Here is a 25,180-nt window from a genome sequence, read left to right as displayed (position 1 = left end):
AGCCATACATTCCATACGTGCTCAGGGACGATCTTCGGCACTGAAATGAAGTTGCTTGCTCTGGTACACTTGCAGAACTTTTCCCAGCCCAAATCTGGCTCTTGTCAAGTAGCATTCGCACAAGCCCTTCCCAGCCGCTGGCAGCTGGGAGGGAGCATTCCCAGCAATTCGGAGTGCTGTGTCCCGAGTTCACCAGCGCCGACACAGGCTCGGCGGAGCGCTGAATTTCCTGCTGTGCACAAAGCCCTCCTATCCATGACAAGTCAGCTGTGTTGCATACACTTCTCAGAAGAAGACCCCAGGTTATTCCAGCCTCGGGATTTCCCCAGCCAGAGCGGGTCTGTCCCGCAGGAAGCGCAGCCCTGCCGAAAGGGCCGGAGCAGCCGAAGGAGCCGCAGCGCGCAGGGATGCGCCCGCGGCAGCTCCCGGAGCAGCCGGAGGGCAACGCTTTGTGTTTGCTGAACCTGGCCCTAATGGAATATCGGCAGGAAAATGCTTTGGGGCGTTTTCCTGCGCTGCTCTGGGGCACTGAGGAGAGCGGGACCAATAAAAACAAGCCCCAGGAGCGCTTGGACAACGCTCTCAGATAGAGGTGGGATCGCTGGTCCTGTGCAGGCGAGCAGTCGGACCCGACGGTCCCTGTGTGTCCCTGTGGGTCCCTTCCCAGAGCGAGCAGTCGGACCCGACGGTCCCTGCGGGTCCCTGTGGGTCCCTTCCCAGAGCGAGCAGTCGGACCCGACGGTCCCTGCGGGTCCCTTCCCACCCGGGACATTCCCCGGTCCCCGCCTCCCCTGGGACGCGGCAGTGCGGTTTGCGCTGCCCCGCTGCGCCCCCGGCGGCGGCGGCTGGAACTGCCCCGCGCCTGCGCGCCCCCGAAGGCCGCTCGTCCCGCCCCGCCCCGCCCCGCCCACCGCGGTGCCAAGATGGCGGCGTCTGCGGCGCGCTCGGCGGCCCGGCGGCTTCTCTTGCCCTGGTCCGCCCGCCTGGTGCGAGCGCCCGGCGCGGCGCAGCGGGTGAGGCGGCGGGAAGGGAGCGGAGCGGAGCGGAGCGAGGCGCGGGGAGCGTGGGCGCCGCGGTGGCTCCGAGCGCTGGTGCTCGGGCTGCCGCTGAGGGGACGCGGGGAGTTGGAGGCCGCGGGGCGCGGTGCACGCTGGGAGTTGTAGTCGCGGCGGGAGGCGCAGTAGGTGATGCGTTTGCGCCGCTCAGGTTTGTGTGCGGCAGCTGGCCCGGGGCTCTGCAGGGTGAGGAGGATGTCAGTGAGCTGGAGGTATTCAGCAGGGATGAACTGGGCTGGAACATGTGCCATGAGAGGAGAGACTGAAGGTTCGGACTTTGTTCAGGCTGAGAAGCCATGGCTTCAGCTGGACTTGTGAGAGAAGCTGAGAGAAGTATCTGTGCCAGCACCTAGGAGAAGGTTGTTAGGAAGATAAAAGCAGGCCTGTCACAGTGGGGCACGGTGGCAGGATGAGAGACAACGGGTGTAAGTTGAAACAAGAGGAAAAACTGGGTATGTGGCAGTCAAGCAGTGGAGAACGTTGCTTACAGAGCTGTGCGGTTTCTCACCCCCTTGGGAGATACTCAATACCCAGGTGCAAAAACTCCTGAGCAAAGTGGTCTGACCAAGTTGATCCCCCTTGGAGCAGGAAGTTGGACTAGAGACCTCCAGAGGTCTCTTTAAACTGGAATTGTGCTGTGATTCTGAAATAAGTGAGTTTTAAGAGATCTGACCTACTACAGGAGGGGTGTGGTTGAGAGCTGGATTTTACACTTTCATGTTTAGAGCAGTTATATGGGAGAGAAATATTTGTTTATTTGAAACATTTGAAATCACAGTTTTTGAGATAGCTGTTTGCTTGAATTTCTGATACATATTTTCATTTCTTGTTATTGAAAAACTGCAATAAGCTTCTTTTTTACCCTGCTCTCATTTAAAGTATTTTAAGTGCCACATGATTGTGCTGCTCTGGTCAATGGCTGATGGATTTAAAGTCCTGGCACAGGCCCTTGGGCTGTATCTCACTTCACTTTAGAAAGCTGGTACCCAGGACTATTCCAGGTGGTAAAGGTCCTGCAGGCTCTTGCTGGCAGAAGTGGGAAACAAGTGTGGCTGGCTGATGAGAGTAACAGCTCCTGTGTCAGATTGGAGGGCAGTAGATGCATCTCCTCACATGTAGTTATTGTCAGGGTTTGTTTCAGGTTCAGGTTACTGCTTCCCTTACGTGAAGTAGTGGTGAATAGCAGTCCTGAAGTCTTTCCCTTTTAAATGCATGTTTTGAGAAATGCTTAAGTTCAGCAATACATTTTTTAGAAAAGCATCCTTGGATATAACTAAACAATCTGAGTGTGACTGATGATTTTCCCTTCCAGTGTGTGCATGTCGGAACAGGGAGGCACACAGTTTCCAAAGCAGCAACAGAAGTAATCTTAAATGTCCCTGAAACTAGGGTGAGTGCTTTGGGAAATGGCTTGCAAGTGGCTTCTGAAGACTCTGGACTCTCAACATGCACAGTAAGTAACTTACAAAGTATTTTGCATCTATTCCTATGTGTTCATTTCCTTGTGGAACTAAATTTCATTTGCATTTCAATATTTATTAACAACTGTTCCTGGAACTTAAGCCAGGAAATAGAAGTCTTAAGGCTTTTGTAGATTTGTAATTAAATTTTTTGTGAAGATCAAAATTTTCTTTTTCTTGAAAATCTGCTCCGTTTAAGGAAAAAGACATAGCAAAGCTGTTAGCTAGGTAAATTACTTTTTTTTTTTTTTTGTTAACTGAGGTTGGACTTTGGATTGATGCTGGAAGCAGATACGAAAATGAGAAGAACAATGGAACTGCTCACTTTCTTGAGCATATGGCTTTCAAGGTGAGTGTGAAGATTGATGTAGACATTTATAATGGATTTTTAAGTTATTTACCTTTAAAGATCAATGATGAAAACTTTTTTAGAATTGTATAAATAAATTTTCAAACTTGAAATGAGAAAAATAACATGGACAACTAAGACTCTGGTTTCCATTAGAAAATGAAGCTAAAATCCTAGTTCTGTGTAAATGTTACACAACTATGGATTACACAGATCTAATTTTTAACTTTTACCTTCTTATAGTAGTCTTAGAAGACACACAGTCACTATTTAGCCAGCTTTTAACTTTAATTTGGGAGCATAGTAGGATTTATAGCCGACTTTCAGACTTGCAGAGATTAGTATGCCTGTTTTATTTCCAGAATACATTTTCTTTCTCTTGATCTTGACTTTCCCAAACAAGAAGTAGTAATGATGAGTAGATGAATTGAAGGGTCTAATGTGATTTTCTTGTTGTTCTATTTCAGGGAACAAAAAAGAGATCTCAGTTAGACCTTGAACTAGAGATTGAGAACATGGGGGCTCATCTGAATGCATACACGTCCAGGGAACAAACTGTGTATTATGCAAAGGCTTTTTCAAAAGATTTACCAAGAGGTAATTGCTCTGATTCATCAGAAAAGCTGTAAAGAACAACATGCTTATCCAGCTTCCAGTGAGATGGCACAGAATGATGCTTTTGCAGTCTTACAGTCCCTTCCTTGCCCAGTGAAAAGTCTGTTCTTGAATTTCACAAGACTGTGAGAATACAGGTTTGGAAAGGAGCCAGCAGGGAAGCTTTTATTTGAAATATTTTTCTCTTCAGAGTCCCAAGATAACATACCTTTTGGACTTCTCTCTTCCTGTTCTCTTGCTAGTCTTATTAGCACTTGCTCGTTAGGTGGGTTTCACTTTTGGAACCAGATTTTTCTAGTAATCTGAAAATACTTTTTCATTTCCATCTCTATTTTCAATCAGCTGTGGAAATTCTTGCTGACATAATTCAGAACAGTACCCTGGGAGAGGCAGAGATTGAGCGTGAGCGAGGGGTTATACTTCGAGAGATGCAAGAGGTTGAAACCAATTTGCAAGAAGTTGTCTTCGATTACCTTCATGCCACAGCCTACCAGAATACAGCCCTAGGACGGACAATTTTAGGACCTACTGAAAATATCAAGTATGTCCAAAACTGTGTCTGTCTTTAATTGTGTGGTAGCTTTTTTATATTGAGAAACTTACCTAAAAATGTAGAGAACTGTGTCAGATTTAATTTTCACACTGGAGGGCAGCTGAAATTGCACTGAATATAATTGTAAGTAGAACCCCTGTATTTGCTTTGGTTTCCCTGTAGGCAGGTATCAAAGGGTATGTGAACTTCAGATGTTCTCTACATGACTTTGGGTTTTTTTGCCTTATTTATCTCCTGTTTCTTATAAATGCATCTGGCACAAAATTGGAAATACTTCTTTTTCCTATAGATCACGTATTATGGCACACAGTGTTTGTACTGCTCTTTCAGCATTGGTTTGGACCAGTGCAGATCAGAGGATTTTTAAATGTGCTGCTTTCAAAGGAAAGGAGATCATTAATGTGTTCTGTCTCCACCTGGCTGAGTTGGAATTCTCACTCCTTCTCAGGAAGCTAGAAAAACTTTTTATTCAGTTCCTTTTTGCTTTTTAGAAAGTCACCATTATTTTAGCTTTCTGCCTGTGCTCTGAACATTGGCAGCACTTTTAATTGTTTTGATAATTGTATTGTTATATGCATTTATCTATTTTTACTGTAGTAAACTTTACTGACACAGTAGTGCTGTCTCCTTTCCTGTTTTTTAGATCCATAAACCGTAATGACTTGGTGGAGTACATAACTACACATTACAAAGGACCCAGAATGGTCTTGGCTGCTGCTGGAGGTCAGTATGGGATACTCACCCTTGATCATGTGAAACTGCTTGAAACTTGTGTCCTGAGTCTGTGGGAACAACGTGGTGAATTACCCATTGTTCAGGAGGTCCTGTTTGTTGTTGGCCCTCTGTAGCCCTCTTGTGTTTTGTGCATTCATACCCTTTGAGCTTTTGTTCCCTTTTCCTGTCAGTAATATTCCAGAAACCTTAAATCAGGAACAAGAAGTGAATTGAAGGCCAAAGTCATTCTTCCATGTGGGCAGGAAAAAAGGGTCCTAGAAGGTGTGAAGAGGGGAATAGCAAGGAATGCAGAGGCCAAGAAGTAGCACTGAGGCTTGAAAGAGAGCAAAGAGCTTGATTTGATGTAGTTTTAATGGAAGGCTGATAAAGAGAACCAAGAAGAGGGAATCATTATGATCTTGCTCTGTATAAAGGGAATATGTGAAGAATCCAAAAGTGGGTATTAAAGCAGGGGCACAAAAAATTACTGCTTGATTGAGTCTTTAAACTGTGCAGCAATTTAAATTAACTGTTTGCAGAGTAACATCACAAAGCATGTGAAATACCTTTCTTCAGGAGTCTCTCATGATGAGCTACTTGACTTGGCAAAGTGCCATTTTGGTAACTTGCCATCTGCTCCAGAAGGAGGACTGCCACCCCTGCCACCTTGTAGCTTCACAGGTAGTGAGGTAAGCTGCTGGGTGGCTTTTTGAGCTGACATCTGACATCATCATCAAATCCCCTGACATTTATTCTTTGGTGAGGAGAGAGGGCTGCTCTGCCACAGACTCAGCACATGAAAAGGTTTCTTGCCCCCAGTACAGCAGGGGAGTAGCTGCTTTCCAAAGCAGTACTACCCATTTTTTTTTGGATAAGCCTCACTGCCACCATGTTTTATGCTTCATCACTTCCTGGAGGAATACCTTCCTTATTCCTGCTCCTACTTCCCTCTTATCCTCTTGCCTATGGTATTGGAGCATTTCCACCCATTGAGAATCACTCATTGAAAGGATGTGGCAGAGAACTGAGGCATCCATGTTCTATTCCCATCTCTTTTCAGATTTTACAGTGTCATCAGATTTCCTTTCTGCTGGTAGTCATAAAATGACTTGTAATGCTTCTCTGTGTACGTTGGCAAAGTGATCTGAAATTGCCCCAGGGGACACCAATTAAGGCTGATGTTAAATTAATCTTCATATGCTTTAATTTTAGTGCATGTTTTGTAATCCAGCTGTAATGGAAAAGTCTGTTTTCTGTTATTTAACTTGCCCTCTGCCTGAGTGTGTAGAGGTTGCAGCAGAGCTGCTGTGCTGTGTTGCAGATTCGGATCAGGGATGACAAGATGCCCCTGGCACACCTGGCCATTGCTGTCGAAGCAGCCGGCTGGGCAGACCCGGACACAATCCCACTCATGGTAGCCAATACTCTGATAGGCAACTGGGATCGCTCCTTTGGAGGAGGAGTGGTGAGTGAAGCTGCAAACACTGTCCTGCTCTTAATGAGGCTGGTGGGATCTCCCTGACTTCCGTACTGCCAGGACAGAAAAGGGGATCCAGTTGTGAGTCTTGAGAGTTTGTTACCCAGGGTTTAGGAGAATCTTAGGAAGTGGTTCTAAACCACCAAAATAGAGGTGACTTGAGGTTTGCCAGCCCTCATGGGAAATAGGATGTTTTATACCTGTATGTCATCAGAACCTGTGGGTATCAGTAATTAACTATCCCTTTCTTGAACCTATGTGTCTTTATGATTTTGGCTCAAATCTGGGGTTATTTTGAAATGTGATATTACATGCAAAGAAAGAAACTGTTGAAATGAAGAGCTGATAATTAACCTTGTAGCTACTACTGCATGTTCTGTCATCATTGAAATGAAAATGGGAAATCATGGAGGTGACTAGTAAGCTTTCAAAAAACTTCATAAAGTAATATCTTTTTCTTTTGCCTCAGCAGAATTTGTCCAGTAAACTTGCTCAGATTGCCTGCCATGGTAACCTGTGTCATAGTTTCCAGTCCTTCAACACCTGCTACACTGACACAGGGCTTTGGGGACTCTATATGGTCTGTGAGCCATCCACTATTCAGGACATGGTGCACTTTGTTCAGAGAGAATGGTAAGCTAACAACTGTTTCTCTGAAAAGATAGTTTTTAGTGGAGAAATACAATTTAAAAATAAAGTATTTAAAGAGAATATTTTTCTCTGCTCGGGCTCACCCGGGAACAACAAATGCATCCACTTCTAAACTTTGGCACCCAAAGCCAAGTCCCAGCATCCAGTTTTTGGCACCCTTACTTGGAGTGAATAGCTTAAGATGTAGGTTTTGTTTCTTGTACAAGAAAACACAGCAGGAATTTTGACTGGCAAATGACAGAAGTTATGAAATTGTCAGACCTTTTAGTATACTACTCAGTCACTGTACAGGCTGCGAGCTGCAAGTGTCACCACTGAAAGAGTAAATATTTGTGGATGAGAATAATGAAGGTGCAATTACCAGACAGCTACCTCATCTGCAATTGCTGCACTTGATGTATCATGTGCTGGTGTTAGAAAGCTCTAGTTAATACATTGGGAAAGTTGAGCTCTTACATATGGAATTTTGAAACTTAAGATTCTAGACAAAATTAATCTGAGGCTTACATCTGCATTGAAGGTCCATAGATAAAACTGTAAAGCTTGAACTGCAGATGCTATTAAAAACACATATATGTTATTTAATAGCACTTGATTTAAAGTGGGTGAAGGTGAAACAAGTCTTGAAAATTAGGAGTTTCTTTAATCACATAAATCACTTCTTATATAGCATTATTCTATGAGATCCCTGTTAAGTCGTGGAGAAAAAGGTTATCACTTTGACTCTCTTTGCTGCAGCTTAGCACCAGGGAAGATAGAGACAATTCCTGGGACAAGAATTTAGTGTTAAGCTATTTAATGCATTCCACTCTCCTCACAAAATGTTCCATAGGCAGTGTGGCAAATTAGTATCTCACCAAGAGAGGAGCCAGGAAGTAATGGATTGTCTTATAGCTAATTACCTGTTCTCTAGCTACTTGGCTCCTATTTCTTAGCAACATCCATTCTCAAAATAACAAGTACAGACTGCACTTGCCTCAAAATATTTATTTAATAAAATTAAATACAGGCCTCCTAAGAAAAAAAGCTTGCTCTTGGGTATCTTGGTATGCTTTCAAAACTCCTACTTTTAGGCTGCTGCTTTGTATCCATGGCTTGTTTTCCAAGCTGTCTTACCAGCTTTGTCTACAGAAAAGTAGTGCCTGGTAGGTGCAGTAATGCCTACGCACCTCCTTATCACAGGCAATCGTGTGCTACAGACTACTGTTATTTAATGCCTTTGGATTTAAACTGTTTTTCAGGATAAGACTTTGCACAAGTGTTACAGAAAATGAAGTAGCTCGAGCAAAAAATCTTCTAAAGACAAATATGCTGCTACAACTTGATGGTGAGACTTATGAGAACTTTTTCTTCTTCGTGGAGCTGTAGGCTGATAACTGAAGCATTTTTCCCCTGTTTTAGGGTCCACACCAATCTGTGAAGACATTGGAAGACAAATGCTGTGTTACAAACGCCGAATCCCAATTCCAGAACTTGAGGCAAGAATTGAAGTAAGTAGCACTTGTGTTATAACTTAAAAGGCCATCAAGAAAATTACTTGCTGCAGAAAGTAACAATATAGAAGTTGTATTTCTTTTACAGCTGAGAAAACTTCCAAGTGTTTTGTTTCCAACTCCCTTGGATTATGCAAAATTAAGATCAGAAATGGTTTTAAGATGGGATTGTAACAAAGGTGCCTCTTCTACCCCTTTTAGGCTATAGATGCCCAGACTATTAGAGAAATCTGCACAAAGTACATCTATAATAAGCATCCTGCAGTTGCTGCCGTGGGTATGTGGTATAAGTTTTCCTATCCTCCCATAACCCCTCCAGACCACTTGCTGTGAGTTAAGCTTGTGTCATGGCCAACTTTTTTTAACTTCCAGGTCCAATTGAACAACTTCCAGAGTATAGCAAAATCTGCAGTGGCATGTATTGGCTTCGTGAGTAGTGAATAACAAGAACTTCAACATATTTTAGCTTTAAAAAAACCAAGAAAACAACAAAAAACACCCAAAAAACTAACTACACCCGTTTAAAACTTTGGAGTTGCTTTTGAGAAGATTAAAAGTCAAGAACCAGCCCCTCCTCTGTTTCTGTATAATGAAGAAAGGAATGGAAACATGTACAGTATTTGCATTTTTATTATAAAACAAGGATTGTCAGTAAGAGTCATTTCTTAACTTTAGTAGCATTCATCACTTGTTCTTGAGCAGCTTTCTTTGCCTTGACCATTTCCACGAGTTCCTGAAGAGAAGGTGGGGAAAAAAGAAACTTAACTAAACATGTAACTCGTGAACAATGCTGTGGTTTTGAACACTACATATATTCACTGTGAAACACTCTAGTTCTCAACATAATGAGAAATCTACATAGTTTAGTGCTGTAGAGCAATTTCTCTTAGAAATGAATCAATTAATGGAAGGTCAATCCTTGTATACCAGGAACTTCACCTAGAGGAGGCTACAGATAGGACTTCATAATCTGCTAGAGCTTGCTTCAAACTATAAAACAAATTTCCTGACACAGACTTTCCTTTCCAGCTTCCAGAGCCACTATTTTCGCTGAGGAACATTTATTCCTTACTGCTCTTTTGGGGTTGAGTTACCAAAATGAAAATGTTTCCTGTAAGGTTCCATCATTTTGCCTGTGTCAGATACTGTCTCTGGGAGGCCATGGAGCAGTAAAAGCAAAGGATTCTCTCAAGACCTGGACTAGTGCCAGTGCCAGGAGGTGAGGGACCTTACCTTATATCGTTTCATGCAGTCTTTTTTTGAGCGGCCTGGAACAGCTGCTGCTATTTTTTCCCATCTTTCAGGAGTATTTACTGGATAAGTCTTCAAAGCTTGTTCTAAAAGTTTTTGTTCTTCTGTAGTCCAAGGGGATGAATCTAGAGGTGATCCTGTTTTTAAATGCAAAAATGGCAGCAAGAATAGATATTTTAAAAAGAGTCTAGAAAATATTGTAAAACCTATTATAGTTGATTTAAAATTATAAAGTTTTGGGGTGTATTGTGTGTACCAGAAACCCTCAAATCTGGCACCAGAGACTGGATCACTTATTTGCTATCAAAGTTTGTAAGCAAATCTTGAGCAAGTTCTGGGTTACTTTTTTCCTAAAAGACCCAAGGGAGAGAAGTGCACAGGAAGGGCTCCCTTTTCATATTTACCTTCAAATCGTTCTGAGGGGGCAGCACTGTCCATCTGAGGCACCACACCATGTTCTTTTTTAAATTTGTCAAATGCTTTCTTGTTTATGTCATCTTTTTGATGAGGGTCTATGAGCAACAGACATTAAAAGAGAATAATTATTGCAAGAATATTAAAGCCAGATGTAATAATAACATTCTGTAGCAGATTAATTACAATCATCACAAAATCATTAAATCCAATTTCTACTTTAAAGCTACTATAAAGAGGTTGGTAGATTAAAAAAAAATCATTCAGGTTCCAATGAACTTTTCTCAGTGTGTCAGATTCTCCAACCCTTATCCTGCTTTATAGTGCTCAGAGGAATACTTGTTCCATATAATCTTAAACCTGAATCTACAGCTTCACCAAAATCAAGAGGGATTATTCTCTCAAGGGCTGTGGCACAAAACTCATGCATTGCCCAGGGTATGACCATGCTGGAGAGGCAGGAAAATCCAGGTGCTCCTTGTGCCACCATGTGGTTTGTAATGCAGAAACCTCTTGAAAATTTAGTGGGTTTTTTTTTCCTTCTGTAGTGAAATGTATAATTTCCTTGAAACCTTATTCCAGAACTCTCTAGGCTTCATTTTTCATTTTTATATTCATGTTTGAAGAGGAGATGAACCACATTCATATAGATGTCTTACTCTGGTGTTGGATTCCATTATTTTTTTTAAAGAATCTCTAGAGCTTCATCAGTTCCATTTATTTTAGATGCCTTCCTTTGTAGGAAGCTTTCTGAGAGGCCGATATATCTCCCTCTGAACCCTGGCATTTCACGTGTCCAGACATCAGAGCATCAAGCTACACTAAGAGTTTCTGAGAGCTGCTTGTGAGGTGCTGACTTACAAAAGAGCTATTAGGATGAAAACACTGAGTCACATAAATGCTCCTCTACATCCTCCATCTGAACTACATTTCATTTGGGGCTGTACAGGGCATTTTCTCAAGAAACACAGCTCCAATCACAGGAAAGTCTGCACAGAAGCAGGCAGACCATGTTACTACAAAAATAAGGAAATATAGATACCAAGCTTTTGGAGACTCTTTGCTTTATTGATGACATCTTTCGCTGTTCGTTTTATTCCAGTAGTTGAGTGCAAGTTCATATAATTGGCAATAACTTCCCACCTACAGCAAGAAGAGAAAGGATAAATCACCATATTACATAATACCTTATCTTCATATAAGCTATGGTCAGGCTCCTGTACACGTTTTTATAAACTCCTGAGTAAGTTCAAACATGCTTAAATATGTGCAAAATCCCAGCGTAACTGTTCTGGAAAGCTGTCAATCACTAACTGAAGAATTCCATCAGCTTGGGTGAGCAACTCAGTTCCCAATACAGAAAAAGGATGGGGCAGAATGTAGGTAAGTGCAAACCTCTAATCCTTGAAATTCTGCTTAGCTGCTGTAATCCTGATTCCCTAAACACCTCTGGCATTAAAGGCCACACTGAAGGGCTGAGTAGTTACTAACCCTATGTTCCCTGCCCCCGAAAAATGCCTAAACATCAGGTAAAGGGGCTTAAACAGGAGAGAGCTGGAACAGCCCTAGTCCCAAGTGGATTCTTAGGAAATGGAAGGCAGTATGTACTGCTGATCAGACAGGAGCCTTGAGGACCGCATGCTGAGCTGCAGAAACGGGCCCTGGTATCATCTCCATGGAGTATGGCAGCTATTTTTTTTTCAGTAAGCATCCAAATTTTTTAATGGATGCTTGAAATCTTTGTAATCCTCAATGGAAGAAAGCTATTAATTCTTGGGAAAAAGTACTTAAAGTGTGCTCTGGTTCTTGCTTAGCAGTAAGCTGAGTGCCAGTGCTGCTTTCTGTAAATCTTAGCCTTTCTCTTTTCCTCTGGCTCTCCCTTGAAGAAAGCTGTGCACTTAACTCGTATTTTGGGATATTTTCATTCTACCATGTAGAGGAGAAACCAGCCTCACATTCATTATGGAACCCCTGGAAGTAGCTATTATTCCTACCCAGCTGCACACCCCAGTCACTGGTGTGGTTTTGTTCTCTACTGTGAAGTAAGCCCTGTGCATACAGGACCTCAGCACCATGCTGGTAATGGACTGAGGCCCAAATCTGGGGGGAAACAAGATACAGGGCCAGAGCTAACTCCAGTGTCAGTCTCACAGAGCATGGTACCAAGGAAAAACAAACCACTGGCTGCTTTCGAGTCAAGGAAAAGGAAGATGTTTAGGAAGTCCTTATACTGACAAAGTACTTGGGATGATCTCAAAATATGTTTTATTATGCTTGTTATTTAATGAAAGATTGTTAGTAAGGACTTTTAGCACCAAACCCGAGAAGTACCTTGAGTTAGTCCCTGCTGGAAAGAGGTTCACAGCTTTAATTAACAACTGTAAATCATCCTCTGGCCAATTTTTGCTTCCCCCTCCACCGCCAGTGGTTGACTTTTCTGAACTCTTTGTTGCTTGGCGCATACGAGCTTCTGCCTCTTCTTTCTCTCGCCTTATTTGTTCATTTATTTCTTCTATCTAAAGATTGTAAATAAGCATTATTTATTTACTTACTAAATTATTGTTACATTTTACAGTGACACAACCCCCTCTCTGGACTTCCTTTGAACCTTAGATTTTGCTTAGGTTCTGTTCTGTATAGTATATGTAAGGAAACAGAGGAGTTTATCTGTTCCAGTATTATTTCCCTTTATTCCATGTGTATATTTTTAGGATTTAAAGATTAGGAGTTAATAGCAGAAAGCCATCACAGGTTCACTATGAAATTAAATTAATACCCCCAGAGTTAAAGCAAGTTTTCAACCTTGGGTGAATGTCTAGACTAACACTTGACTTAGAGGGACAGATCCACAGAAGTATTAAGACCAGTGAGGGCAATTAAACATGCATGTTAAATACACCAATTCTTAAATCTTCCAGCCTAACTGGTATCTAAGCCTGATTATGTCAGTACGGCCATAGTAATGGAGTCAGAATGAGCTCCAGATTTTAGTTACTAAGTGGGTACTCAGGGTTCAATGGCCACATGTAGTTTTTTAGTGAGCAATAAAACTACTTAAGTTAAACCACTGCACATTTTTGTAACCTGTAATCATATCTCAAGACTGTGGTGTGACATACCTTTAATTATCTGCTTCTGAGTGGGCCCAGTCCAATCTTGGCAATATTAGAAGAGCTGTGCACTTAACGGCTGTTGGCAGGATGCCCAACAGCAAAAGCAAGAAACCTGCTTCATAAAACCTTCCTAGCAAAAGGAAAGTTACCTGATAGATAATTTTTAGTGGAATAGTTTTAAAAAGAGGCATTTCAGTCTTAAATTGTCTGATGAGTAAACCTGACTGTGGGATGGGGGTAGATCATATTCCCCACCATGGAAAAAAGTTCACAGCTGCAAATCCACAGTGGATGAGAGAAAGCACCTCACTCTTGAGAGAAAGCGCCTCACTCTTTCTGCAGGATGTAGGTTCAGCTTTTTGCTCAGTGGCTTTTCCCTGTTGGCAAACATAGGCAGATCCTCGCTGAGAGCTGGGAAATTTTGATTCCATGTGCCTTGCATTTCCCATTCCTTGGTATCTAACCTAACCAGCCCTTCTAGTGGCTACAGCCTGCAGCACACTTAAGTCCTTTTGTGGATCTATCCCCAAGTCACAGACATTAGACTAGGATTTCTCTTGCATAAGAAGATACTGCCCTCCTTCCTCAAGGTAATGGTAGACATTGTTGTGCAAAATGAAATTCCTCTACTGTTTCTGTATACTGTACAAGAGGTAGGTTTTGTTTTCTCTACAGATAAAAATGTCTATTTTTTTATTGGCTAGCCCTGTTAATTTGACTGGCCATGAACTGCTCAATGTAAAATGGAGCAGAGATCCCTCTGCATGTGGACTCTGAAAAATCAAGTCTTTGTGTTTTAACAAGCATGATTCCACAGCAGCTGTGCTCTATCTTACTTCACAGGTTGATTTCACAAATTATTCTGTTATTTTGATTCAACGCTCAGCATAATTACCTGTTTTACTACAGCCGCCTTTCCTCCTTCCCTTGTTGTGGATGTAAGTGCTTCATTCAAGCATTGCAGACTAAAAATAAATTATTAAGTTACAATGGAGAGCTAGTAGAAAGATGGGTATCAAAAGGAGCAGAAAGCAGCAGCAGAAAGACTTACCTTGCTAACTCGAGACGATCACAAAGCTTTTCCACCTCCTCCATCATTTTAACACAATCTGCCTCATTATCAGAAAAGTAATTCCAGTTCTGGAAGCAGAAATACACGTTCTACAGAGTTCTTAAACTTTATTGTCCTATTCCTTCAGACAAAGGCTTAACATACAGCATTCTTCAGGCACTGCTGCATTTAGACCTATTTGGTCAGCTTTATTCATAACTCATATGCATGTAAGTATGTGTTTTGGTATTTTGGTTTTTTTTAGTAAACCCACTTTCCATACCCATCTCCAGTCCTAAGAACAAGCAAACACAGTAATTTGTCTGACGTAACCTGTATTTCATTGTAATAATAGTTAAATACCTTGCATGTTGTTCTGAGTTTTTGCCTTTCTTTCTTGATTGCTTTCTTCTGTATCTCTTTTTCCTTTTTTGCCACTAATGCTTGTTGCCTAACTTCTTCCTCCTCCTTTTCTTTTGCTAACCGTGCTGCTTCTAATTCTGCTTGTCTTTGCTGTAATCAAAAGAAAAAAAAGGCAAGTAAAAAAATCATTCAGGTCACATTGTTACAGGGTCATTCAGTCATCCAATATTAAAATGTGTTTTTTCTGGTTTGGGTGAAGTTTTGTTTGTATGTTTGGGGGTTTAAAAATGCATAAATACTTTCATGTTTGGTTTTCCAAGAATTTTGAGGGAGATGATGAAACATATAACATTTGACATTAAGTACTCACTGTGAGGACCCTCAGTTTACAAATCTTGACTTCCTCTACCACGAAGATATAAAACTGTATATAATTTCCTACTTCTGCCTCGGGAAACTTTGTGATTCAGTATTTCTCCTACATCATTACTGACATACTTTGCAGCATTCTAATGTCTTTTAAGTTACTTTTTTGCACCTTACAGTTCCATTTCATTCCTGTACTTTCAGAGGCATCTTTTCCAAACTGTTCATATCGAGTATGTTCTGCTACCTCAAAACGTTTCATACCAGCTAACCATTCACAAACCACATGCACGCAGCAAGCAGATACATCCATTTTATGCACTTAATACTTGCCTTGAAACCAGAGGAAGTGTATGCAACAAAATAACTCAGTTTTGGTTACAAAACAAAAAAGGTGTTTTGTTTCAGATCCGTATTCTTTGTTTCCATCTCATTCTCAGAAGGCAGCCAGCCTTGCACTGCCTGCTGCACAGACCTCAAAGACAACACATTTTTGAACCCCAGTGTAATTCTATCAGTAGTCTTCTGACAAATCTAGAACCTGAAGCAGCAGGTGTGAATGAAGCAAAGTTTTTCAACCCAAATAAAGTACTTCACTTACTTTTTCTTTTGCCTCCTGTTCTTTTCGTTTTGCTTCTACCTTTGCTTTCTTCTCTGCTTCTTTCTTTGCCTTTTCTTCCTCCTTAAATTTCTTTATCCTGGGATCACAACTGTATGCATTGTCTGGCAGAAGAAAGGAAGCATCATGTACAGAAGAAAAGCAGAAACCTCCACAGTTAGTTAACGAATCTCTCTATAAAGAACAACAGTTTATGTGCTCACCAACAAGAGTCCTAATTCTGTTCATTTCTTCTTTTTTTCTCAGTGCTCTGGCAGCTCTGTTCTGCTTTTCAATCCACCTCCTTTCATCTCGACTAAAAGGGAAAGCATAGTTCAGTGCTAATGCTTTACAGTGCCACTGTTAGAAATTCATCAACAAGCTTCTTAAATAGTTTCCCCCCACACAGATGTTCTTCTGTGAATACTTCAAAAATAGACTTAAAAAAAATTAAGTTCCCGGCCCTGAGCTCATGTACAAAATTCTAAGTGTTTACATAGTTACATAAACCTGACAAACCAAGCTGCTTATCTGTCATTGTAGGGAATGAGATAATGGACTTTATTTCCAAAATGCAATCCACTTGCTTACCTAACATTAAACTCAAGCAAAACAACAGAAATGCTAGCATAGGGTTTAATTGAAGGACAGCAGTATAAGCAATGCCACAGTTGCCTCGTTGTACAGAATATAGTCAAGTAAACCCATCTGCACAGAAACAACACTGTGAAGTAGCATGATACTCTGGGTAAAGTTATGCCAGATCCACTTCAGTAAAATACAGCTCAGATTATAGATGGGCCAACTAAATAATCTGAAACATTTACCAGTGCTGTCAAGAAAGAGGCAAAATTTTAGTGGGGGTCTATAGCCTCATCCACACAAGCACACAGAAAACAATAGAGGGGGCAGGGAAGTTGAAACTGTGAGGTATTTAAAGCTCCTTCCAACCCAAACCACTCTACCTCAGAACAAAGAAAACAATCCCCATAACTGAGAAGGAGACTAATACGAGTAGATTGAAGCTTTAAAACATGAGCAACATCACCTTTGGCAAGAAGGGGTAGCAAGAACCATGACCATCTGAACAGCAGCTGTAATGTAGTTCTCTCTCCTAAGTACAGCAGACTAGGTACCATTTGTCTAAACATCTTTGAGAAAGGACACTAATGACAGGAATGAGCAGAAAAAAAGAGCTATGCAAATAATTCAAGACTGTTCCAATGAGAAGCCTAGAGGTTCATCTGTGTGATTTTCCACAAGCACAAGTGATAGGGAATTGATTATAGTGCCTTCAGAGAAGGCAGGAGAGAGAACAGTGGGCCTGGTGAGACTCAGAAAATTCAGTAGTAGGAAGAGGCACAAGAGAAGAGAAGAGAAATCCTTAGCTACAGCCTAAATATGGCAGTTTTTAGCACAAAGAAAGCCAACCACTTAATCTAAATACAAAACTGATTTCTAGCCAAACTTGGAAGAAGAGATTCATACAATGCAAATTATGGTCTCACAAGGATTACTTAATGAGGTTGTATCCTGTGAAATGTGTGTTAGACTAAAGCTCCAGCTTGAACACTGTGTTTATAACTGTAGGAAGGATAAAAACAAAATATATTTTCCAATGCAACATGGTCTGAGTAATTCAGCAACTATCACTACATCAACAAATACATAATTTTTAGCATCAAGCCATCAGAACTCATCTCTCCAAATTCTAGGAAATACCATTTTCTCAGTAGAAGTTAAAGAGAAATGATAACCTGCAAGCTCATCCACTCTGTCCTGGCTCCAGGTTCAACCTGTGCTTGGGACTGGCAGGGATTGCAAGTTTTCTTTCACATTTCTAAGCACCTCAGATATACCTCTGTGAGGCAAGCAGGAACTACTTCAATTACACGAAGAAGCCCACAGTAAGTTCAGTTCAAGTCTGTGACTGACCCCTAAGCTGGGAGAATGGAATTCAGACTTGGCTCAGCTGCCTTTCTTCCTATGACTTGCAGTCTAAGAGAAAGTTGGAAAATCTTGCTGTATCAACCTCTCAGTCTCCTGTCAACATTATTTTTACTTACATACCATTCTGCTTTTTCTTTTTCCTCTTCATCTAAATAGGAAAATTCTCTCCAGGAATCAAAATTATACCTAAAGTAAATTTAAGAAAAAAACAGTGAATTAAAAAAGCACCTAATCTGTTAAACATGAGCTACCTTTCTAGTGTTATGTGTTTTTAGGCAACCATACTGCTGTTTACAATTTATAATACATAATATACAATTATACTGCACCTACAGTGATTCCACTGTGTAAAGTCAAAATGCAGAATATGACCTACACCTCTGTGTACTGTGGGACATAGTCTACTTCAGGATGGTATCGGTCTTGCCCACTCTAAATGTCTGTCTATGCTTCTGTCATAGGCAGTGGAAATGCAGTGCAGTCAGTAGAGTTCAGAGAGAAATAAATCTTTGTTTAGCACCCATATTTAACAGGTAAGGCAAGCCATAAACATGACTGACTTTTTTGGACTAAACACACTTCCCTTTACTAGGAGAGCTTGAACACCTAAGACGTCTCCACTAAAAACACAGGTTAGGTGAGATAAACCTCACTTCCAGTCTGTGGGCCAGCTCAGTTCTCAGCCACCACGGTCTGAAATTCCCACTGCAATAATGAATTTACAAGTGGATGGATTAGCCAGGAGAAAGCCAGCTCAATTTGTGGAAGGCACAAACAGCTGTGGTGTAATTTTGTGACATCAAGAGGCTGGGACAGCCCACAGCAACCAACCCACACAGCAAAGGGTCTGCAAGCCCTTTATGTTGCATGTCTTGAATACTGTGAATAGAAACAGGGACATCAGCTGACTTACCAAAAGGAATAGAATGCATCTACCTCCTCAAACGAGGAGTTCATGTCCCCAAGTTTAGGTACATTTTTCTTATTTGACCACCTGAAAATACAAGGATATATTCAAGAAATAACAGATACAATCTTCATAACATGGCATTTGTTAAGTACAGAATCAAGATCTGGGACTCCCTCCCACCAACACAGAGGGGGCACCAGGAAAGATAAACAGAACAGGACAGTTCCTCCTAAGTATCCTCCAGACTGGGCTTTTTGGGTGAATTTCCCCAAAAAAGCAACCTTCTCCTGCCAGAGTGCCTCCTGGCTTGTGCCTCAAGAAGACCTGATGGAGCACAAGCTATCTTTGTAGATACTCAATTCTCCATACACATTCTTCTGATAGAGGAGCTCAGAGAAATTGGACAGAAAGTGCTCTGTGAATAACTCAGCTCTGTGGTAGGGTACAGGAAGTCTCCCACACATTCTAATGGAGTACAAGGGAATAATGCATACTTTGCCCCCACTGCATTTTTTCCTAGGGAAATTTTCCACAGGCTCTAGAATTTTTTCTTCCATGACACAGAATTAATTTCTATTGCAGAGAAGGGAAAAGCCTCATCTGACAACCACAGATCCAGGTCTGAAGTCTATGGAATACTTGATAGAATATTCAGTAAGACTGAATAGTTTAAACAATAATTATTCAGAATGTTGTAAAGTGCCTCATGCAATTAAGCACTTTTATACAGGGAAAAGTTGACAGGTTTCTATTGTGACAACCTTAATACCAAGTTACTTGCCAACAAATCAAATGCAGAAAAAGTCACACAATGTAAGAGAGAACCACCAAATATTGATAGTTACAATTACCTTCTATTTTAACCAGCTAAATCATGACTGTAACTGCTGTCTTCTGTTAATGTCTTACTCTCAGCAGAAAATAATTTTAAAAAGGAATTTTTAGTCAGCAGCACACAAACATTTGGTATTTTAAGTAATTATAAGATGAAACAATGAGTACAAAAAGGGCAGTAGGTAATAAGAAGCTGAGAACTTTTGCAACTATTTTAGTTGTATTACATTTCTAGCAAATTAATACATCTCTTGTTACAAACACAATGTCAAGAGTTTGCAACTGCTGATTCTCCAGCAACAGCAGAGGCAGTCAGACATAGCTTACCTGGCATTTCTTTCAAAAACTGGTGAGAAAACTTCGAAGAAATTTTCTTTTGCTTCACTTTTGGAAGGTACAGAGTTATCAAAAGTTGGATCTATGCTGTTAAATGCTCGTCGTTTCACAGGATCAGATAATATTTCATAAGCTGAAAGTTACCAGACATAAGGTTATAAATGTTTAAACAGATGTTCTCAGATCTGTGATGTATCTGTAGCATTCTGTATAACTTGATATTTAATTATTTTAGTGACACCAAAAAGCATTGCTGTGTATTTATTCCTTTTAAACTAAGGAGGAGGAAAACATTTATAAAAAAGAACATATTTAACCATTAAGACGTAACAAAGCACATAATATTTAATTTTATAGCAGTAAATTTTGTTCAGACACTGGGAGTTTGGGCATGACGTCTTCAGACTTCTATCTTACACTTGATCCTTGCAGATTGATTGACAAAATGGTCTACTAAGGCACTGAGTAAAGGGTGTCCCTATGTTCATGTGTTGTCAGAATGGGCAAAAACAGGAACCATTCATTAGATTTTTGCAGGTCATGATGAAATTGTACTGATTCTTGATAGAATATAGAACTCCACACAAGCTTTCCAAAACATGCAAACACTCCCAGTTTTTCTGTTCTTACACCCCTGAAGTTGGGGAGCATCACATTACTAATTTTAGATTCTGGAAATCACACAAACTATAGCTCCTGTACTCTTACTTTTTTTCTCAATGAAGTATGGTGTTTTACAATGACCACTGCTTTTCAGTAAGAATGAAAAGTCAAAGGAATCAAATTTGTATTGCAATAATTCATGGACTTTGTGCCTACACCCCTGCCAGAGGACTCTGCACCATGAAGGTTGGATGTAGGAGGTGACAACCTGGAGGAGACCCTGGTGCTCTGCAGTTCTGTAAAAGCTGATCTCACTGCACATGTCAGTGGAGAGAGGAAGGAATGGCAGTGGCCACCAGTGAGCTGCTGTCTGCCAGTCTGCCCTTTCCCTCTGGGAAAGGATTTCCCTCCACCAGCACTCCAAATTACCCCAAATATCCTACCTCAATAACCCCCATACCATTTTCCTGAGGCAGGAAATCCTGTGCACATCCATTGGTTCCTCTTACATTTAAGAGATGTCCTTCCACTTACATATCCCCAGTTCTACTCCCACACACTCAGTTCCCCCAGCTTTGTACCTCCCACACAGTCCTTTGTCAGACCAAGTTCTGCATCCAACTTATGTTCTTCCACCTTTCCAAGTTTCTCCTCCCTGATTCATTACTATTTGCTCCTAGTCCAGGTCCCCCTATCCTACTATTGCATTTTAGTATTTCCTTCCTCCAAAATGCTGCCTGGGAGCATTATTCCTTTTCTTTGCTACTTTGTGCTTTCCTTTCTGTTTACTCCCAAACTTGGATTGTAAGCAGTTAAGAGGGAAGGTTCTATGATATTTTGCTCCATGCATGTAGAACACAGAGCATATTTCCGAATTCATGTGCAGGCAGTTCTCATCATATATATTTGACAGTTTCTGACAGGACTGCAATAGCAAAACTACTTCCTTTGGCAACCTTCCTTCTGACAACTCCAAAGGAGGCTAAAGACATTAGTTTATCTAACATAGCTCACATTAACTAGTATAAGGAGCCATTCAGAGGAGAAAGTTTAGAAATACAAATTCCAAGATTTCATCCTGCTTCAACCTTACTGAGTGAAAATGATTTGTTTGAAATAAATGAAAAAGCCAAGCTCTCAAGCATTTCTGGAGATGTAAGTCATACACCTAGAACAGCCCCCATGGATTTGGAACTGGCCAGCAGTGGTGTTCTGGGTCATAGAATCATTAAAGTTGGGAAAGACTTCTAAAATCAGAGTCCAGCCACTGATCCTGCACTGCTGAATCCACCACTAAGGCAAGAGGGAAATGTTATTCAATTGAGTTCACTTGCTCATCTGTGGGCAAAAATGAGCAGCTGAAGAAACTGATGACCCTGATCAAATCAACACATGTTCTGCTGTCAGAGCAAGCCCATTAGAATTCAGATTTTCCAACTGCTGTTGGTGCCTGTGGGGAATTGCTCCATGGCTCACTAGTTTATTTCAGGTATGGGGCCACCTCCAGAGGTTCATCTGTGTGTGCATTGCTGCAAGTGTCACATATTGTCACCAGCTGGCACAGCAACCAAACATCTGTCAGCTGCATTCCCATCCTGCTTCTACCCACTAGGAAGTTGCACCTAATGTGATCTATTAATGCAGTTTTCTAAAATGGAAAAATAACTTCTCCAGCTGTTTAGTCATTGACAATTCCTTAAAATCCTAATGAAGCACAACAAATACATTTCTGATGATCAAGTAGATTGAGAGAGTATCTAACAAACGAGATCAATCGCTTACCTTTAGTTATGCAAGTGAAATAATCATTATCACCTTCTCCTATCTGTTCCCCTGCAGCTTTTCGCTTGTCTGGATGATGTTTCAAAACCATGGATTTATCTAACAAATAAATGCATTACAGTTAGAAATGCTTCATCAGAAACAGTTTCAAGCTACAAAGTAATACAGTAATTCCAACTGGCATTTCTCTAATTTGAAACTTAAATAAAAATACAAAGCAAACAGTCAGATTTGGCAGAAAACAGAAGTTAATGATTTTCTTTAATACTATAGTTAGAATCAACATTATTTCATCTTTGCTGGGACTTAAAATAACCACAACTCAGAAACTCTATTCTCTATTCCACTTCAACATCTGAAGAAGTCTGAGACTTATTCTACTTTTATGCCCAGCAAAGTGCTTTAGTATCTGTAAGTGTACAGTTAGCTTCATAACTGAAAAAAATAGAAACAATTAATGTAATTTTAGTTGTTATTTCTAATAAAAAACAAATAGTTCAAATAAAATAAAAATTGTATTCTATCCTTTTACTGAAGTTCTGAACACTATGCAAAGTGAAATTTAGCAAGAAAGCTACAGCCTGTGAATGCTGCTGCATTTCCCCACGGCGAACACTGAGCATACACACAGGACTTGAATCCTAAGGCACAACTGGCACATACAGACATCTACTGAAGGGGCTACCAAGGTGGTCTTGGTGTTTGTTTAAAAGATAAAATCAGATTTCAGACCAACTTCTTTACCAAAAGATCTTGCCATATTGCCTTACAATGCACCCCGTGCCTTCTTGGCTCTCTCTAAAATAGCAGAGAGAAGATACCATGCAAGCAGTTACAGCACCCTGCATCCTGAGAAACAAATCAGAACCCTTCTTAGAAACAGGAAAGCACAGAACACACGGGTGGGAAACACTCACATCTCTACAGCACCATGGAATAAGTGAATGCTGTCAGGGTTCTTAAGAGAAAGGCTCTGGTTCTTGGCTCAGATGAGTGAGACCACTGACCACCACCAGAACAGGTGCTGCTCTATTCCATAGCAGCAGATGCTCACAGTGGTGTGGAGCACTACTGATTTCCTGTGTTAAGTTGGAAATTCACTGATTTCCGCCCATTTTTATTTGGAGGTATCTGGAGACAGTGATTCTTCTTGCAACAGCACAGTTATACAGGCAATTGTTCACAAGATCCATTCACAAAGCCATCAGCTTATCCCAGAGAGCCAACTGAACAATCTTCAGAGTCTTTGAAAATCTTCCTCCACTAAATATTTGCATCCTTCTTGCAAAGTCAAGCCCACTGCTTTCCAGAAATAAACTTCTGAAGCCCAGCACGCTCCATGCCCATGCCACACTCAGAGCAGTGTGACTGCTAGCAGCAGCCTTTTGTAAACATTCGCAGCAGTAACGTGGCAGCTGAGAGGGGCTGCAAAGGAACCTCTGGGAACACAGGGCAGGGACAGCTCTATTCCTCTGCCTTTCACTGAGCCTGACTGCAGACTCAAAAAGATAGAAATGTAGAGTTACAGTCTCAGGGCTGTTAAAAAAAACAAAGGCCAGGAAACAGAGACGTGAAATTTCTCAATTCCCTAGATTTAGGCTTCTGGATTTCAGAGCTGTGATGTGAATTTAAGAGGCTGGTAAGCAACACAAATCAAACCTTTAGGCCTGGGAAACCTTGTTCACAACATGGAGGTATTTTCACTGGAAAGCAGTTGTTATGTTTATGAGGGAAAGGTACTTACGAGCTGCTTTGATTTGTTTCTGAGTAGCCCTGTATCGTATATTTCCCAGTCCAAGAACTGCGTAATGGTCTTGATTCTGAGAGAAAAGAACCACAGACCCTAATAAACACTCACAAATACAACACAAAACACCACAACACATGCAGAAAACCAGTTCTCCTCCCCATCTCTTAAAGGCAAGAGGGAGAATTCTTCCCTCTCTCAATAAACATGGGGAAAAGATTATAGGAACAACTGTCATAAATTATTGAATAATTACTGAATCACTGAATATCAATAAATGAAGCTACTTTCATAGAAATTCAAGTAGCTTAATCTAAACTGGATTGAAGCATTAGACAATTGGAAAACTGAATTGCTGTTGTTAATATTAAGAGTGGCAATGTAACTCCAGAATAAAGGAGATGGTGACAGGGAGAAGACACTTAATACTTTCAGGCAATAAAATGAAAAGCCACAGCTCAAAGCTGAGATCTTATCCTGATGTGTTTGTCTTCACACACCAGATATCATGGTAAGGGACACAAACAGATTCACATGGGTATAGGAGGGGAGGAGGAAGGAGATCTTTAGTACCCGGGCATGGCATATAACCTTGATGGACAAAACTAGTTAACAGTAACCCACATTGACTGAATACCTTCCAGTCCTTTGGGTCAAGAGTTTTTAACATAGGATATTCCTCAAGCTGCAGTTCTTCATCCCCCGATTCTTCAGAAAGTTCCTTCTCATCTTCTAGCTCCTGGAAAGAGGCAGAAACATTTATGTTTCTCCTCTTAATAAATGCTTCAAACCATCTTCCCACAGGTTCCACTTGACAGAGCACTGATGCTATAAGTAAAAACATAAAAGCAACTTCACCTTCTGTCTTTTTTTTTTTTTTTTTTTTCATTAAACCCCATGAAAACCCACACAAGTACAGCATCACAGACGGCTAAATCCTTTCTTTGGCTGCACATGCAGCACAGTGCAAGAAGCAGCACGCGTGTGGTTAAGACAAGCGGGACCTCCCGACGCTCCGCCGCGCTCACATCTGGAAAGGTGCGCTCGAGTTAAAGGGACGCACGTGTCAAACGACATTAAACACGGTCCTGCTGGCAACGGCGGCGGCAGCGAGATTAGACTGGGATCGATCTTCCCCCGCTCCGCTCCCCGCTCCAGGCCCCTCCCTCCGGCTGCCAACCCGGACTTGTTGCTCGCAGGGCGCTGAAACGGCGCCGCGAAGGCGCAGCACGGGAGACGGAGACAATCGAAGCCCAAGTTCCCCGGGACCGGCCGCGTTCCGGCTCAGCGCCAGGCCGGGCGCTGCGGGCGGCGTTCCGCCGTCGGCCCGCGGTACCTACCGGCGGCGAGCGGCCTGCAGACGGCGGAGCGCTGCCCGCCGGGCGCGGGGCCGCGCAGCAGCGCCATGGCCGCGGCCTGCGCCTGCCGCGGCACCGGCGCGTGGGGCGCCCGCTCCGCTTCCGGGGCGGCGGCGCCGTGCGGCGCCATAAGCGGC

The 25,180-nt window shown here is 41.6% G+C and overlaps 2 protein-coding genes across 4 annotated transcripts; one reads left to right on the top strand and one right to left on the bottom strand.

The window, feature by feature from the left end:
* The first annotated feature begins 900 nt into the window (after window positions 1-900).
* Window positions 901-9,028, top strand: PMPCB (peptidase, mitochondrial processing subunit beta). 2 transcript variants are annotated; one of them, XM_021546143.1, is made up of 13 exons: window positions 901-1,013; window positions 2,368-2,508; window positions 2,778-2,864; window positions 3,332-3,461; window positions 3,822-4,020; window positions 4,676-4,755; window positions 5,323-5,435; window positions 6,068-6,211; window positions 6,696-6,856; window positions 8,116-8,201; window positions 8,276-8,364; window positions 8,569-8,644; window positions 8,740-9,028. In XM_021546143.1, exons 1-13 carry the CDS (start codon window positions 924-926, stop codon window positions 8,802-8,804), a joined length of 1,461 nt encoding a protein of 486 aa, XP_021401818.1. In that variant the 5' UTR covers window positions 901-923; the 3' UTR covers window positions 8,805-9,028. The 2 variants fall into 2 exon arrangements, with proteins under 2 accessions (XP_021401818.1, XP_021401817.1); XM_021546142.2 differs by having other exon boundaries at window positions 6,693-6,856.
* Window positions 8,980-25,110, bottom strand: DNAJC2 (DnaJ heat shock protein family (Hsp40) member C2). Of its 2 annotated transcripts, none has more exons than XM_021546141.2 (17): window positions 25,026-25,110; window positions 24,323-24,513; window positions 23,683-23,758; window positions 21,939-22,037; window positions 19,545-19,686; window positions 18,387-18,467; window positions 17,594-17,659; window positions 15,748-15,839; window positions 15,527-15,648; window positions 14,560-14,709; window positions 14,197-14,285; window positions 14,041-14,110; window positions 12,364-12,548; window positions 11,075-11,175; window positions 10,023-10,130; window positions 9,601-9,755; window positions 8,980-9,100 (listed from the first exon to the last, which is right to left on the bottom strand). In XM_021546141.2, the coding sequence occupies exons 1-17, from the start codon at window positions 25,090-25,092 to the stop codon at window positions 9,026-9,028; spliced, it is 1,869 nt and encodes a 622-aa protein (XP_021401816.1). In that variant the 5' UTR covers window positions 25,093-25,110; the 3' UTR covers window positions 8,980-9,025. The 2 variants fall into 2 exon arrangements, with proteins under 2 accessions (XP_021401816.1, XP_031362901.1); XM_031507041.2 differs by having other exon boundaries at window positions 24,323-24,424.
* Window positions 25,111-25,180: the final 70 nt, after the last annotated feature.

Source organism: Lonchura striata, chromosome 5 (genome assembly GCF_046129695.1).
Source record: "Lonchura striata isolate bLonStr1 chromosome 5, bLonStr1.mat, whole genome shotgun sequence".
Taxonomy (NCBI): domain Eukaryota; kingdom Metazoa; phylum Chordata; class Aves; order Passeriformes; family Estrildidae; genus Lonchura; species Lonchura striata.
Note: the sequence above shows the minus strand (reverse complement) of the source record. Positions and strands in the feature narration are given on the sequence as shown.